Genomic DNA, 16,640 nt, shown 5'->3' on the forward strand with positions numbered 1-16,640 from the left:
TCATCCACTACCAGTGACTTATGCAACTTGATGCTTTCCAAAATCTCCAGCACATCCTCTTCCTTAATATCTATATGCTCAAGCTTTTCAGTCCACTGCAAGTCATCCCTACAATCACCAAGATCCTTTTCCATAGTGAATACTGAAGCAAAGTACTCACTAAGTACCTCTGCCATCTCCTCCGGTTCCATACACACTTTTCCACTGTCACACTTGATTGGTCCTATTCTCTCACATTTTATCCTCTTGCTCTTCACATACTTGTAGAATGCCTTGGGGTTTTCCTTAATCCTGTTCGCCAAGGCCTTCTCATAGTCCCTTCTGGCTCTCCTAATTTCATTCTTAAACTCCTTCCAGCTAGCCTTATAATCTTCTAGATCTCCATCATTACCTAGTTTTTCGAACCTTTTATAAGCTCTTCTTTTCTTCTTGACTAGATTTACAGCAGCCTTTGTACACCACGGATCTTGTACCCTACTATGCTTTCCCTGTCTCATTGGAACATAGCTATGTAGAACCCCACGCAAATATCCCCTGAACATTTGCCACATTTCTTCCGTAGGTTTCCCTGAGAACATCTGTTTCCAATTTATGCTTCCAAGTTCCTGCCTGATAGCCTCATATTTCCCCTTACTCCAATGAAACGTTTCCCTAACTTGTCTGTTCCTATCCCTCTCCAATGCTATGGTAAAGGAGATAGAACTGTGATAACTATCTCCAAGATGCTCTCCTTCTGAGAGAACTGACACCTGACCAGGTTCATTTCCCAATACCAGATCAAGTACAGCCGCTCCTCTTGTAGGCTTATCTACATATTGTGTCAAGAAACCTTCCTGAACACACCTAACAAACTCCACCCCATCTAAACCCCTCGCTCTAGGGAGATGCTAATCAATATTTGGGAAATTAAAATCTCCCACAGCAACAACCCTGTTATTATTACTCCTTTTCAGAATCTGTCTCCCTATCTGCTCCTCAATGTCCCTATTACTATTGGGTGGTCTAAAAAAAAACACCCAGTAGAGTTATTGACCCCTTCTTATTCCTAGCTTCCACCCACAGAGACTCCGTAGACAATCCCTCCATGACTTCCTCCTTTTCTGCAGCCGTGACGCTATCTCTGATCAACAGTGCCACGCCCCCACCTCTTTTGCCTCCCTCCCTGTCCTTTCTGAAACATCTAAGGCCTGGCACTTGAAGTAGCCATTCCTGCCCCTGCACCAGCCAAGTCTCTGTAATGGCCACAACATCATAGCTCCAAGTGCTGATCCATGCTCTTGTACAAGGTTCCTTTGTTCCTCTATACTTCCTAGAATCCTGTCATTCATGGTGTTTGTCCTCACCTCTCAAAATGTATCACCTCTATCAGGATTAAACTCCATCCATCATTTCTCAGCTCATTTTATTCACCCTCCTCCACCAATCTTCATGTCCTCTGTGAACTTACTGACAACATCCAATTCCAAAGTCATGGATGTTACAAACAACAAGAGTCCCAGCACCAATCCCTATGGATCAGGAATCTAATCACTAATACAACCCTCTACTAGCAGCCGCTATCCTGTCCCTCAAAATAAATTTCCAGTAAATTCCCTACCATGGATTATAGATTTACAGGTCTGTAATTACTAGACTTTTCCCTGCTCCCTCGAGAGGAGGGTTCACACTGTCATCTGGTACCTCACTTGTGAATAGTGAGATTAAAAAATCTCATCCAGACCTCCAGCAATCTGTTCATCCTCTTGACAGGACTTCCTCCTCTTTGCACCTGCCCTTTTCCTCTTTATCCAACCTTCAATAGCCCTCAACGTCCAGAGTTTCCTGTCCTTGTGACCCTCGGCTTTTGCCCTTACAGGAACATGTTGACACTGATTTCCAGCTATTTCCCCTTTGAATGCTTCCCACTATGCAGATGTAGACTTACCTGCAAGTAGATGCTACCAGTTAACCTATGTGAGGTTCTGTCTTAGTTTAATGAAGTCTGCCTTATCCAATCTATCTATATCTTTTTCCATAACAACTTTCAAATATAGAGTTATGGTCACTGTTATTGAAAGGCTTGTTGCTGACATTTCCTCAACTTGACCAGCATCAGATAACTGCACCTCGCAATATACTTGAATAGCCAAAGACAAGTCCCCTCACAATTAGCAGCACCTCCAATGTTTGTCATAACATTCACTAATCACACTTCTTAATTCACTAATTCCTGATGTGACTCTGTGTCAGAGTTTATTATGACAGTGTTACTGCTTCAGAGATCTATGGAGCTGGACTGTGAATCAATCCAGTTCTGGTGCCCTCTGTGTGGAGTTTGCATGATCTCCCTATGACTCTGTGGGGTTCCCAGGGCTGCTCTGGTTTGCTTTCATATCCCAAAGGCATGGGTTTGTAAGTTAATTGCCACTGTAAATGGCCATTAGTGTAGAGGTGGTAGAACCAGAACCGAGGGATTTGATAGGAATACGGTGAGAGCAAAATGGACACAACGGCTCTCAGCAGTCCCTGGACAGCAACTTGTGACACTTGCAAAAGATTTGTATCTCTGCTGCACCTATAGGAGAGAGTCACTCTTTACTGTAGGGAATGCAACAACCAATTTGCATAGAGTAAGCTCCCACAACACGCAACGTGATAACATTTGGTTGACTGGTTTAGGTTATGTGGACCGAATGGTTAGTATTCTGCTAATTTGAAATGGTGCCATGGGACCTTTTAATCCACACACACCAGTCAATATTTCAGCCTTAAAATGACTTCCTCCCCCAGCACCCTAGTATTAGCTTTTGTGCTCAGTGCCCTGAACCCACCTTTTCTGGGCTCACCAGGGGAAATTGGTAATGTTAAAGGATCTATAGTAACAGAGGTGAGTATTGTTGAGTGGCTTTCTTTGGAGCTGAGATATCTAGTTCCCAATAAATACACCCTGCAGCAGTTATGGTGACTGATCCTGGCAGCTTAGTTCAAAGTTGTTTTTGTTTTATGGAAATTGCACCCTCATGATGTAATGTTCCCCTTCTATAAAGTTACTTCTTATTCATCACATGGTTGCAGTATCGTCCGTACCTGAAGCAGGCGGTGTTTGGCAATCTGCACTTGTGCCTGCATTGCCTTTCACATATGCACAGCAAGCAGGCCAACTGGCTCAGTCTGTTTGTTAAAAAGTGAGCAAAGGTCCAATGTCGGGTTATTGTCTGATCCTGAAAATGAATGCTGTGGCATATTTTGAGTCCATCTTCTGTAGATCCAACAGCAGCACCACTATTTATTACAACTCGCTGTGCAGCCATTTGATACAGCCCAGCTAGTGATTGCCACTCAAGAAGGCTGCTGTCTCCAATCCAGTCAGCTTTATCTCCCAGTACCAATCACACTCCATCTGCTGGCGTGTACAACAGCTCGCACACTCAGTTAACAGTTTTCTGTAGTAATTGTCATGGTGTCCTTGTTGATTGCTCCAAAAATAATGCTGCTCAGATTAAACCCTGCACATCTTTACAAATTGCTGACATCCTGCTTCATACAAATCATTAGGTTTGTTTATGGGTGTGGTTTTGAATGCAAGGTAAACATAGGTGATAAATTCAGTGGTGGACATGTCTTTTGCACAGAGAGCTCTTTTGAGCTAACCCAAACAATTAAGTGGGTGAAGAGAAATCCAAGCAGATGCTCCTATAACTAGTGTGGGGTACAGTAAATGGATGTGGATGGCAGGAAGACAATTCCTTGCTTTCAGTGCTAAAGAAAGGGTGCCTCAGAATTCCAGGATTGCATGGTTCAGTATCAATATATGATTGTTCCCTCCCCCACCCACACACCTTCCCCCTTCACCTGGTTTTACACCTATCACCTTCCAGCTTATATTTCCCACCTTATTCTGGCTCCTTTCCCCTTCCTTTCTAGTCCTGATGAAGGGTCTCGGCCCAAAACATCGACCCTCCATAGATGCTGCCTGACCTGCTGAGTTTCTCCAGCATTTTGTGTGTGTTGCTCTTCATTTTCAGCACCTGCAGAATCTCTTTCATTTATGATTATTTTCACACTTTCCTGCTACTTCCTAAGACTACCCAAATAATTAGTCTTTGGCAAAGATGCAGAAGAAAGAAAAATAATTGACTAGCAGCAATCAGTTTAAGTATCAAACTAACTGTACCCTGTTGCAACCATCACAGAAGTCCTGCAATGAATTGCAATACCCCACTCTAGAGAATGCCTCCTTCTCCTCAAACTACACTAATGGCTTTACTTTCTTAGCAAGTTAACGGGATTGGCATCATCAAACAATCTTAATAAACTTCTACAGTTGTATTGTATCCTGACTAACCACATCACAGCCTGGTATTCCAGTTCAAATATGCAGGAGTAGTGGACTCTATCCAATGCATCACAGGCATCTCACTCCCTCCCCTCCACCACCAGCAGTGGCATCTAAAGGATGTGCTGCCTCAGGAAAGTAAGATCCATCTCCAAAGACCCCCTCCGTCTTCTCAGCACTGCCATTAGACAGGAGGTACAAAACCCTTTAGTACCACAAATATTTTCCTTCAGCCATTCAGTTCTTAAACACTAATCACTAGGCTTAGTGAAACGCTATGAACGCTTTGCACAAAATAGGACTTTTTGGTCTAATTGTGTGCTTCCTTGTAAAAATGGTTTTATATATGACGTTCTACATGATGCTGTGATGCTATGTAATAAGCTTCCATTGCATCTATTCATCCATCTGACAATAAACTCGACTTTGAACTTGTCATGTTTATGGAGGGGCTAGATCTGCTGCAGACCGCAGTGTGTTTTTTGAAGCTAGCACTCAGCAGAGAACAGAGTGGCCAGTTTGAATGGAGCTGGATGGACGCTTGGTGTGGGAAAAGAGAATTTTCTTCTTGCTGGTAGTGCTGATAGTTTTCAATAGGCTGAGGAGGGACAGGTAGAGAGGAAAGCTGGAAGTGGATGTTAATGATTCTGTGCGCAGTATGTGAACCCACTTACCAGGGATGGTGAACATGTCCAAGAACTTGTATTACAACCTTGCACCGCACAATAAAAATTGTAAAACAGGTCTCACTTTGGAATTTCATTCATTTAGAAAAAGAACAACTTTATTTGACACATTTTAAAATCTTATCAGTGATTATCCCAATGGAAAACATTTTCTGCCCTAGAACGTGTCACAATTGTCAACACGGTTTCCACACAATCTCTCCTACCAGATTTCTAATGTTAGACATCCACAAGATTTACAACTAAATCCACATTGTGTCAAGAGATTGAAAGGTGAACAAAACAACACTGCCAGCTTCCACAGTTAGGGGAGGGGAGGGGAGGGGAGTGGAGGCACCAAACCTTCAAGCATCCTCATCCCCTTCTTCCTCCTCGAACTCGCCTTGTTCATCAGCCGTGGCGTCCTGGTACTGCTGGTACTCGGACACGAGGTCATTCATGTTGCTCTCGGCCTCCGTGAACTCCATCTCATCCATGCCCTCGCCCGTGTACCAGTGTAGGAAAGCTTTTCGACGGAACATGGCGGTGAACTGCTCGGAGATGCGCTTGAAGAGCTCCTGGATGGCGGTGGAGTTGCCAATGAAGGTGGCGGACATCTTGAGGCCGCGTGGTGGGATGTCGCACACAGCTGTCTTCACGTTGTTGGGGATCCACTCCACGAAGTAGCTGCTGTTCTTATTCTGGATGTTGAGCATCTGCTCGTCCACCTCCTTCATGGACATCCTCCCCCGGAAGATAGCGGCCACGGTCAGGTAGCGGCCGTGGCGGGGGTCGCAGGCCGCCATCATGTTCTTGGCGTCGAACATTTGTTGGGTCAACTCGGGCACGCTGAGAGCTCGGTACTGCTGGCTTCCACGGCTAGTGAGCGGCGCGAAGCCCGGCATGAAGAAGTGGAGGCGGGGGAAGGGCACCATGTTGACGGCCAACTTGCGCAGGTCAGTGTTCAGCTGCCCTGGGAAGCGCAGGCAGGTGGTCACACCACTCATGGTGGCCGAGACCAGGTGGTTGAGGTCCCCGTACGTGGGAGTGGTGAGCTTCAGTGTGCGGAAACAGATGTCGTACAAGGCTTCATTGTCGATGGAGTAGGTTTCATCAGTGTTTTCCACCAGCTGGTGGACAGAGAGAGTGGCATTATAGGGCTCCACCACTGTGTCCGACACCTTTGGGGAAGGCATGACGCTAAAGGTGTTCATGATGCGGTCGGGGTACTCCTCCCGGATCTTGCTGATTAGCAGTGTGCCCATGCCAGAACCGGTACCCCCGCCCAGCGAATGGGTGAGCTGGAAGCCCTGGAGACAGTCGCAACTCTCGGCTTCTTTCCTGACCACGTCCAGCACTGAGTCCACCAGCTCAGCTCCTTCTGTGTAATGCCCTTTGGCCCAGTTGTTGCCTGCACCACTCTGGCCTACAGGGTTTTGTTCAACAATAGTGTTAATTTTTTAAAATACTTTTGCTGCTTTCCAGACCAATCTGGACATCATGCCCATGCTAGCACTTCGAATAAGCATTCTATTGATACAGTAAGCGCCAAGGTAGATACGACCAAGGGATTGGAATCCTATGCAAGCCGTCTTGTTGCATAGGAATATTTCCAAACCTGTGCAGTCTATTACCCGTGTTTTCCCTATTGCCCACCGCACTGCGGGCACACTGGGTCAGGGGACACCGGCATTGTGGAGTCAGAGGCCCGCCTTCCTGAAGCCTCGCTCTCCGGAAGGGCACAGGACACACCCGGGTGCACCAGTTGCTTCAGGTATTGGTAAGCTGGGGGACAGCAGGTCTCCCTCAGTCTGGGAAGCTCCACCACCCTCCCCCAGCGCCGGAACCCTCCACCAGCCATACACTGACTTGTTCCCTTGTCAGCTCTTCAGGAGGTGAGAAGCACAACCCCTAATGGTCAGGAATCACCGGCTGTCAACCAGAACACTCCCAAATTATGGGCATAGGGGTAAAACGTGCACCTTGGAAAGATTACTGCGGAAGTTTTAAACCCAGAGTGAACAGCTTTCTTTCTTCATTTGGACCCTCCAGAATGGAGGGGTTACAGGGAAGGTGTCAGTCTAGAGCAGAGGTCAGGGCTCCTAGAAAGGTGCCAGCCTAGAGTAGAGGGCAAGGCTATATTGTGCATATGCACTGGGCTGGTGTTACCATGGAAATGGATTAGCCAGTCTGCCCTCCAAGGAGGTCCAGAGCCACCAAGAAGAACCTTGCACTCTCCCTTCCAGCCTCAACGCTCTGATACAGCAGGCTGGCATCTGGGTGAGCTGGCGCCTAGCCTGAACACTCTGATACAGCAGGCTGGCATCTGGGTGAGCTGGGGGTCCAATCTCAATGCTCTAATACAGCAGGCTGGCATCTGGGTGAGCTGGCGCCTAGCCTGAACACTCTGATACAGCAGGCTGGCATCTGGGTGAGCTGGCGCCTAGCCTGAACACTCTGATACAGCAGGCTGGCATCTGGGTGAGCTGGGGGTCCAATCTCAATGCTCTAATACAGCAGGCTGGCATCTGGGTGAGCTGGCGCCTAGCCTGAACACTCTGATACAGCAGGTTGGCATCTGGGTGAGCTGCGGGTCCAATCTCAACACTCTGATACAGCAGGCTGGCATCTGGGTGAGCTGGGGCCCAGCCTCAACACTCTGATACAGCAGGTTGGCATCTGGGTGAGCTGGGGCCCAGCCTCAACACTCTGATACAGCAGGCTGGCATCTGGGTGAGCTGGGGCTCCAGCCTGAACACTCTGATACAGCAGGTTGGCATCTGGGTGAGCTGGGGCCCAGCCTCAACACTCTGATACAGCAGGCTGGCATCTGGGTGAGCTGGGGCCTAGCCTGAACACTCTGATACAGCAGGCTGGCATCTGGGTGAGCTGGCACCTAGCCTGAACACTCTGATACAGCAGGCTGGCATCTGGGTGAGCTGGGGGTCCAATCTCAATGCTCTAATACAGCAGGCTGGCATCTGGGTGAGCTGGGGGCTCCAGCCTGAACACTCTGATACAACAGGCTGGCATCTGGGTGAGCTGAGGGTCCAATCTCAATGCTCTAATACAGCAGGCTGGCATCTGGGTGAGCTGGGGGCTCCAGCCTCAACACTCTGATACAACAGGCAGGCATCTGGGTGAGCTGGGGGTCCAATCTCAATGCTCTAATACAGCAGGCTGGCATCTGGGTGAGCTGGGGGCTCCAGCCTCAACACTCTGATATAGCAGGCTGGCATCTGGGTGAGCTGGGGGCCCAGCCTGAACACTCTGATACAGCAGGCTGGCATCTGGGTGAGCTGGGGGTCCAATCTCAATGCTCTAATACAGCAAGCTGGCATCTGGGTGAGCTGGGGCTCCAGCCTGAACACTCTGATACAGCAGGTTGGCATCTGGGTGAGCTGGGGGTCCAATTTCAATGCTCTAATACAGCAGGCTGGCATCTGGGTGAGCTGGGGGTCCAATCTCAATGCTCTAATACAGCAGGCTGGCATCTGGGTGAGCTGGGGGCTCCAGCCTCAACACTCTGATATAGCAGGCTGGCATCTGGGTGAGCTGGGGGCCCAGCCTGAACACTCTGATACAGCAGGTTGGCATCTGGGTGAGCTGGGGGTCCAATCTCAATGCTCTAATACAGCAGGCTGGCATCTGGGTGAGCTGGGGGCTCCAGCCTCAGCACTCTGATATAGCAGGCTGGCATCTGGGTGAGCTGGGGGCCCAGCCTGAACACTCTGATACAGCAGGCTGGCATCTGGGTGAGCTGGGGCCCAGCCTCAACACTCTGATACAGCAGGCTGGCATCTGGGTGAGCTGGGGCCTAGCCTGAACACTCTGATACAGCAGGCTGGCATCTGGGTGAGCTGGGGCCCAGCCTCAACACTCTGATACAGCAGGCTGGCATCTGGGTGAGCTGGGGCCCAGCCTCAACACTCTGATACAGCAGGTTGGCATCTGGGTGAGCTGGGGCCTAGCCTCAACACTCTGATACAGCAGGCTGGCATCTGGGTGAGCTGGGGCTCCAGCCTGAACACTCTGATACAGCAGGTTGGCATCTGGGTGAGCTGGGGCCCAGCCTCAACACTCTGATACAGCCCGCTGGCATCTGGGTGAGCTAGGGGTCCAATCTCAATGCTCTGATACAGCAGGCTGGCATCTGGGTGAGCTGGGGACCAGCCTCAACACTCTGATACAGCAGGCTGGCATCTGGGTGAGCTGGGGCTCCAGCCTGAACACTCTGATACAGCAGGTTGGCATCTGGGTGAGCTGGGGCCCAGCCTCAACACTCTGATACAGCAGGCTGGCATCTGGGTGAGCTGGGGCTCCAGCCTGAACACTCTGATACAGCAGGTTGGCATCTGGGTGAGCTGGGGCCCAGCCTCAACACTCTGATACAGCAGGCTGGCATCTGGGTGAGCTAGGGGTCCAATCTCAACACTCTGATACAGCAGGCTGGCATCTGGGTGAGCTGGGGGCCCAGCCTGAACACTCTGATACAGCAGGCTGGCATCTGGGTGAGCTGGGGCCTAGCCTCAACACTCTGATACAGCAGGCTGGCATCTGGGTGAGCTGGGGCTCCAGCCTGAACACTCTGATACAGCAGGCTGGCATCTGGGTGAGCTGGGGCTCCAGCCTGAACACTCTGATACAGCAGGCTGGCACCTGGGGGTCCTTTCTTCTATTTCATACATGGTAGTGGTAGACATTTTTTTTTGTTTACACAATCACAGCAAAGACCCAGGTCCTGATTCCACTTCCTGCTGCCCTGAGTTAATGAGGCTGGCCTTTACTGCACCATCAGATTTACAGGCCTGTGAATCACCTCCAATTTAAAAAGTCCTCCGTATCATCTCACTCATCATAATGGCCATGGGCAGCACTATCAATAGAATTTGCTAAAGGGAGTCTAACTCATTTCCTTGAATATCCCCTGGCATTGGACACTTCCAGCTTATGAGTAGACTAAGCTCCTGTGAATGCAATGATCAGCAGCAGACAAAATATCCCATTCCAGAATGAGAAACCTGGAGGGGAAAGACTTTTTAGTTTCAAGCAATGACAGAAGCTCAAATTTGGCTGTTCAGTATCAGCCTTCACCCATAACAATCACTAGCAAAGACAATGATAATGAAATAACAATTCTACTTCCAGCATAAAAGGATTCATACCGAATACAAAATTATCAGGTCTGAAAATCTGCCCAAAAGGCCCAGATCTGACAGAATCCATTGTGCCAGGCTCCAAATCCACCAGAATGGCTCGGGGTACGTACTTGCTAACTGTGGGAGGAACAAAGTGACAGCGTTATAGAGTCCAACTTATACAGTCAGCATCTTGTGCAACAAAAGCTGGCATTGTTCTGGATCAGAATTTTATATGGAAGACAAATTATTTTGTGTGCGATAGGACAAAAATAAATTCCTGAGATTTATTAAAGCAGCACAAGGTTATGTCTTGATTTGCAGTGCAGAATGTTGGTGTGGCACTAGTGCCCACTCTGAAACCCCAGCAACTGGGGAATATCCTCTCAAGGGCGATAGGCTGGGTAGCAGAAAGGCTTCCTCTGCAAGGAAAACAGGGTTGACAATGGCTGTCCAAGTTCACAAGCTCTGCTCAGAAATTACTGTCACAGCAAAGCCACTACAAAGCCCTGCCTGTCAGTATGGGATGCAGCAATTAAAAACAAAAACACCTGCAATTAAAGTCCTCACCTCCAGCATGTGCCAACACTGAAGGAGGTGATTAACTATTATGAGGATGAAGATAAGGGTGTTGAGAGACGAATTCACAGATTGGGGCTGTATAACAGACTGGGCTTATAGGACAGGGTTTAATGGGCAGCCCATCTCCCCTGGCATCAGAATATAAGTTCACATCTCTAATTTCCCATTATTCCATAAAGAATAACATAGAGAAATGGCAGGAGTAAATCTTTATTCTTTTTAGCCTTTTCCAGCGGGTGAAATGATCGTGACTCCTGTTCTCTCCCCATGCCCGTTGATGTGTGTGTGGATACCACATCCTTCCTAACTGAAACCAGTTTTTACAGAACAACTTAAATAAAACCCAGCATGTCTCACCATTGGTATTCTTACTTGGTCATATTGCATTATTATGTTACACAGTCACATACACCACCATCTCCTTCACTGCTGGAGATTCTGCACTAATTCCCGTTACTAACAATTTATGAATCACCATTTCAGTCAAATTAAGGTATCCATCTTTATAGATATCAATGTAAATTCTTCAAAATTTAAATAGGGCTCTTCCTTTCCACAGGATTGGAGAAAGATTTTAATATTCTCAAATACCATGAGTAAAGTGAGTTTTATAGGTTTAGCAGATGTGGAAGCAGCAGATTTCATATCACATACAAAATGCAGACTTCCTTGAGTTTGAGATTTTACATCACTGTGCCTTGTAGACAAATTTCCACACTACTTCAGCCTGACCCACTTGCTCCTGAGATAAATTTGCAGTGTTTAATATTGGGAGCGAATTACTCAATTTGCAATTTCAGCACAGACCACAGACACTGTGGGCAGAAAAGCTTGGCTCTGTGCGGTACGAGTCCATGTTCCAATTGACCCAAATGTGACACTAGTTGAGAACCTGTTATCAAGACAGTATTAATCAATGGTTTGGACAGATACATCATACTTACACAACAGAGTCTCCCATGGGCTCAATTTGTTCATCCAGGGAGTACAGTATCAAACGGGCCTGAAAGTTGACAGTAGCAGGGATGCTATAATTTTCGGCAGAAGAGGATATTCATCCCGGAGGTCAGACAGCCTGCCAATACTCACCACCACATTAACTCTGTAACTGGGTGGTTGGGCAGCATCTGATGTCACCATTGTTTCGACAAGGGAGAAGAGTGGCAAGGATTAAAAAAAACTAAAAACAGATGAGAAATAGACCCCCACTGCATGATACAGTGAAGTTATATTAGTTTTGTTCAGATTGACATTGCTAAATATTCTACACCATGAGGCATTGCAATATAGGCTCACAATCGTAGGTTCACAAGGTTAATTCCCGGGAAGGCGGGACTGTCATATGTTGAAAGATTGGAGCGACTGGGCTTGTATACTCTGGAATTTAGAAGGCTGAGAGGGGATCTTATTGAAACATAAGATTACTAAGGGATTGGACACGCTGGAGGCAGGAAGCATGTTCCCGCTGATGGGTGAGTCCAGAACCAGAGGCCACAGTTTAAGAATAAGGGGTAGGCCATTTAGAACGGAGTTGAGGAAAAACTTTTTCACCCAGAGAGTGGTGGATATATGGAATGCTGTGCCCCAGAAGGCTGTGGAGGCCAAGACTCTGGATGCTTTCAAGAAAGAGATGGATAGAGCTCAAAGATAGCGGAATCAAAGGTTATGGGAATAAGGCAGGAACTGGATACTGATTGTGGATGATCAGCCATGATCACAGTGAATGGTGGTGCTGGCTCAAAGGGCCGAATGGCCTACTCCTGCACCTATTGTCTATACATTAACCAAACCAAAATTCTTGTCATAAATGGTGACACTGGTAATCAGTGAAACTAGCGAAGATGAGGAGGTGAAGCATACATCACCATGGGTCAAATAAACTGGCAGCTGGGGTTTTCGATTTTGTCTCATTTCAATTGTTTCCTAATTCCTAAATTGCTTTACTCTGGGTTATTAATTCGATGGGTGGTCAACACTGAGCAGGGCACAGAAAGGAAAATCTGAGACTATCTTGGGACAGACACCCATTCCACAAAACAATGCTGTGATGGAAGAGATTCGCCAGATTGGAGCTTCCTTGTCACCTCATCAAATCATGCTAAAATATGGGTAGTAATCTGATAATTTCCCTCCTTCTCGGCCTTCAAGAACAATTAGTGATCTCCTTCAACGCTCTCCCTTTTAAGGGCTTCTGTGCAAAATGGGCGGTTTTGTAGTGCAATCTATCGAAAGGTTTTGCAAATGCAGTTCCTCGAACGATCCATCACAGGGGCTTCAAACCGTGCACCCAGTGATGTGCCCCTAAGCTTCTCGGAGGAAGAGACAACACCCAGAAAAGGGCGGCTGCTTCCAATTCCCACAGGACCTTTGTGAAATGAATAATGGATGGTGCCGGGAATCGAAGGTTTGTCAAGAAGAATGAAGTAAAACTGTGGCAATCTCCCGGCAGAAAAAAAATGGTTGGGGAGAGGGGGGAGGGGGAGATGGAAGAGGAGCAGAATCTGGTACCTGCCGCCTCATTATAGTAGACATTGATTCTCTCCAGTTGTAGGTCGCCATCTCCCTGGTAGGAGCCGGTGGGATCGATGCCGTGTTCATCACTGATCACCTCCCAGAACTGGCGAGACAGAAAGCCGCACTGTAATTGCACAGATCCCCATCCTCCCTCCCCCACCCCGGAGAAGCCGCAGGACAAACTCCCCACCGTTACCAGCTAACAAAGACTTGCAATCAAGCATTCACGTTTGAAAATGCGATATTACCGTATTTTTCTTCTGACAAGGACAAATCATGGAGCATTGAATAGACTCAAACATTACTTCAGCATCCAAGATGCCGCTGCATTTTAACCAACCTTACATTGCCTATGAATGGTCCATTGTAACATTCACAGTGAAATCCATTATATCTTATTTCCATAGCGTCTATACAGAAATAAAGACCATTGCAAAGTCAAATCGGAGACAATACTCATTATAAATAACATTTTAAATGGCGTGTTACGCGTAAGATTTTAACAAAGGCACGATTTTTGCAATCTCAGCATGAATTCATTGTCTTTGAAGTATTTTTTCGCCACAATAGTTTACCGCAAGGTTTAAAAAATTGGAATAGTTGAGGGATGTCCTAGCGAAATACTGGGCGAACCGCCCGAGGGTCGTACCTTGGCACCGATCTGGTTTCCGCACTGGCCGGTCTGAATGTGCACAATCTCCCGCATCTTCAGATTCGCCGCTCGCTCACACTATGCAGCGCTGCCCGTCCGCAGCCCGACAAGAAACCCGCAGCCCCGCCCACCCCGCGGACTCGGGACACCAGGATTGGAGGAGCCAGGCTGGAGGGCGGGGCCTACGTCACATATGACACGGCCCAGCCAACCACAGAGCGCTAACGTCCCTCTGGCTACGCTCGTCATCTTTGGGCTTCAATGCAGGAGTTGGTGGGGTGGTGGAATATTCCAGCAAAGGAGAGTTTTACCAGGATGTTACCAGGACTCGGGGGTCTGAGGCGAGCAGGCCGGATTTTTATTCCTTGGAGCGTAGGAGACTGAGAGGTGAAGTTTATCAAATCATAAGGGCATAGATAGGTTGAAGGCAGTCTTTCCCTCTGGAAGAGAACTAAAAATAGAGGGCGGCGAGAGGGGAAAAGGACAATTTCACGCAGAGGGTGGTGAACGGGCTGCCAAGAGATGTGGTTGAAGAAGAATTTGGATGGATAAGTGGATAGGAAAGGCTCGGAGGGAGATGGGTCAAACACAGGCTAACGGGACTAGCTTAGATAAGCATCTTGGCCAGCGTAGACATTGTTCCAACGGGCTTTCCATGCTGTGTAAATCTGTGAACAAATGTGAATGCCACTCAGTCCATTGAATTCTCCAATAATGTCTAAATGAAGGGAGCCCTCCCGAAATGTCGACTGTCCATTTCCCAACATAGATGTTGCCTGAATTGCTCATGCGTGGGGCTCCCAACGAGCCCTGCTCCTGCACTCTGTGCCCTTCCGATATCTATCTCATTTCCTACTGGAAGGAAATGAATTGGATCTGATTCCGGAGCAGGCAACTCAACGCTTGGAGCAATCTTCCAGTCCGCTACTCACCCTGGTTACTAGTTCGTTGCCCCCGGAGAGAATTTCCCTCTGCTCCAATTTCATTTAGAACCGGATGCAATTTTAAACGCCAGTACCAGATTTCCCCCAAATATCCTTTCCACTATTCCCAGAATATCGGATGCAACAATCTCCTTTGGTTGTGTTCGCGTGGCTCTTCGGCCGCCCCCTCTACCACTTTCATGGAGTGCCACTCCCTCCTAAACCAACCCCGACCCCCTCCCCGCAGAATTCACACCTCGGTATGTGTCGACAGTCTTGATCATTACTGCAACGTGTTTATTAACGACAAAATAAGCGGGTGTTTCATTTGAAGGTGATTGCGTGTTTTTTTTCCACATTACTGGAGTGGGGCGGTTACAGGTGAAGTCTCCCCACTCAGGGTGGTTGCATTGTGTGAGGACTGTGGTACTGCCATTCATTGGGGAGCGAGCCTGGCTGCGCGGCGCTGCCCACCAGTGATTCAAACTCAATCCCTGCTCCGCCTTTCTCTTTGCATACCCACCGAAGCAGCCTGCGATGCCAACTTCATGCCCACCCCACCGTGCAGTGAACACTACAGCAGGTGGCACCCTCTCCCTGTCCTTGCAATACATGCACCAGCATCCGAAGTCAGCATTGCGGGCTGCTGTAGGTGGATGCCCCGCTCGGGGGCGAGGCCTTGCCCTTGTCGGCTGCGAATCACAACTGCCGGATGAGGAAAGGGCGTCTCCGCTCGATCGAAGAGGCTACGGTAAACACAGCCCCCGTTCCGGGTCCGTGCCTCCGGTGAGAATGTGGCCGGGCCGCCGGGGGAGGGGGGTGTGTGGAACTGGCGGCTCGCTAGTCTCTCGGCTCACAAACTCCTCCCCTCGGCCTGCGTCCACCCCAGCGCAACGGGAGCGGTGGCAAATCTTCATCAATCGCATGAAGGAAGAAAGTCGGTATCACAAAACGCTGGAGGAAAGAGTGCGGGGGAACGAGACTGTGATTGGTGGGAGACAAGGGAACCCCATCGTTCCATCAACGGGGGAGGCGAGGGAGCCCCGCCGTCCTATCTCCCGGGGGAGGCGAGGGAAGGAACCCGCAGTCCCACTGCCCGGGGGAGGCGAGGGAGCCCCGCCGTCCCTTCGCCCGGGGGAGGCGAGGGAACCCCGCTGTCACATCGCCCGGTGGAGACGAGGGAAGGAACCCGCCGTTCCATCGCCCGGGGGAGACGAAGGGAGGAACCCGCAGTCCCACTGCCCGGGGGAGGCGAGGGAGCCCCCCGTCCCATCGCCTGGGGGAGAAGAGGGAACCCCGCCGTCCCATCGCCCGGGGGAGAAGAGGGAACCCCGCCATCCCTTCGCCCGGGGGAGGCGAGGGAACCCCGCTGTCACATCGCCCGGTGGAGACGAGGGAAGGAACCCGCCGTTCCATCGCCCGGGGGAGACGAGGGGAGGAACCCGCAGTGACTTCTCCCATAACCTTTGATGCCATGTTCAATCAAGAATCTATCAATCTCTGCCTTAAATACACCCAATGACCTGGCCTCCACAGCTACCTGTGGTAACAAATTCCACAAATTCACCACCTTCTGGCTAAAGAAATTTCTCTGCATCTCTGTTTTGAATGGATGCCCCTCTATTGTGAGGCTGTGCCCTTTTGTCCTAGACTCCCCCTCCATGGGAAACATTCTTTCCACATCTACTCTGTCTAGGTCTTTCAAATTTGAAAGGTTTCAAAGAGATCCCCCCTCATCCTTCTGAATTTCAGTGAGTACAGTGCCACAGCCATCCAATGTTCCTCATATAATAACCCTTTCATTCCTGGAATCATCCTTGTGAACCTCCTCTGGACCCTCTCCAAGCCAGC

The 16,640-nt window shown here is 49.0% G+C and overlaps 1 protein-coding gene across 2 annotated transcripts; it reads right to left on the reverse strand.

The window, feature by feature from the left end:
- Positions 1 to 5,090: 5,090 nt before the first annotated feature.
- On the reverse strand, positions 5,091 to 14,003 carry tubb6 (tubulin, beta 6 class V). Of its 2 annotated transcripts, XM_063069994.1 has the most exons (4): positions 13,864 to 14,003; positions 13,209 to 13,317; positions 10,146 to 10,256; positions 5,091 to 6,406 (listed from the first exon to the last, which is right to left on the reverse strand). In XM_063069994.1, exons 1-4 carry the CDS (start codon positions 13,918 to 13,920, stop codon positions 5,346 to 5,348), a joined length of 1,338 nt encoding a protein of 445 aa, XP_062926064.1. In that variant the 5' UTR covers positions 13,921 to 14,003; the 3' UTR covers positions 5,091 to 5,345. The 2 variants fall into 2 exon arrangements, with proteins under 2 accessions (XP_062926064.1, XP_062926065.1); XM_063069995.1 differs by lacking the exons at positions 13,209 to 13,317; positions 13,864 to 14,003 and adding an exon at positions 11,645 to 11,852.
- Positions 14,004 to 16,640: the final 2,637 nt, after the last annotated feature.

The sequence above is a fragment of the Mobula hypostoma genome, chromosome 17, assembly GCF_963921235.1.
Source record: "Mobula hypostoma chromosome 17, sMobHyp1.1, whole genome shotgun sequence".
In the NCBI taxonomy this organism is placed as follows: Eukaryota; Metazoa; Chordata; class Chondrichthyes; order Myliobatiformes; family Myliobatidae; genus Mobula; species Mobula hypostoma.

Bases quoted from the DNA above. Each gene is read 5' to 3' on its own strand.
- tubb6 (XM_063069994.1), bottom strand. From the start codon at position 13,920: ATGCGGGAGATTGTGCACATTCAGACCGGCCAGTGCGGAAACCAGATC. The intron at 10,257-13,208 runs GTACCAGATTCT...TTCCTCCCACAG, and splicing joins CTACTATAATGAGGCGGCAG to TTAGCAAGTACGTACCCCGA. The intron at 6,407-10,145 runs GTATGAATCCTT...AAAACCCTGTAG, and splicing joins ACCTGATAATTTTGTATTCG to GCCAGAGTGGTGCAGGCAAC.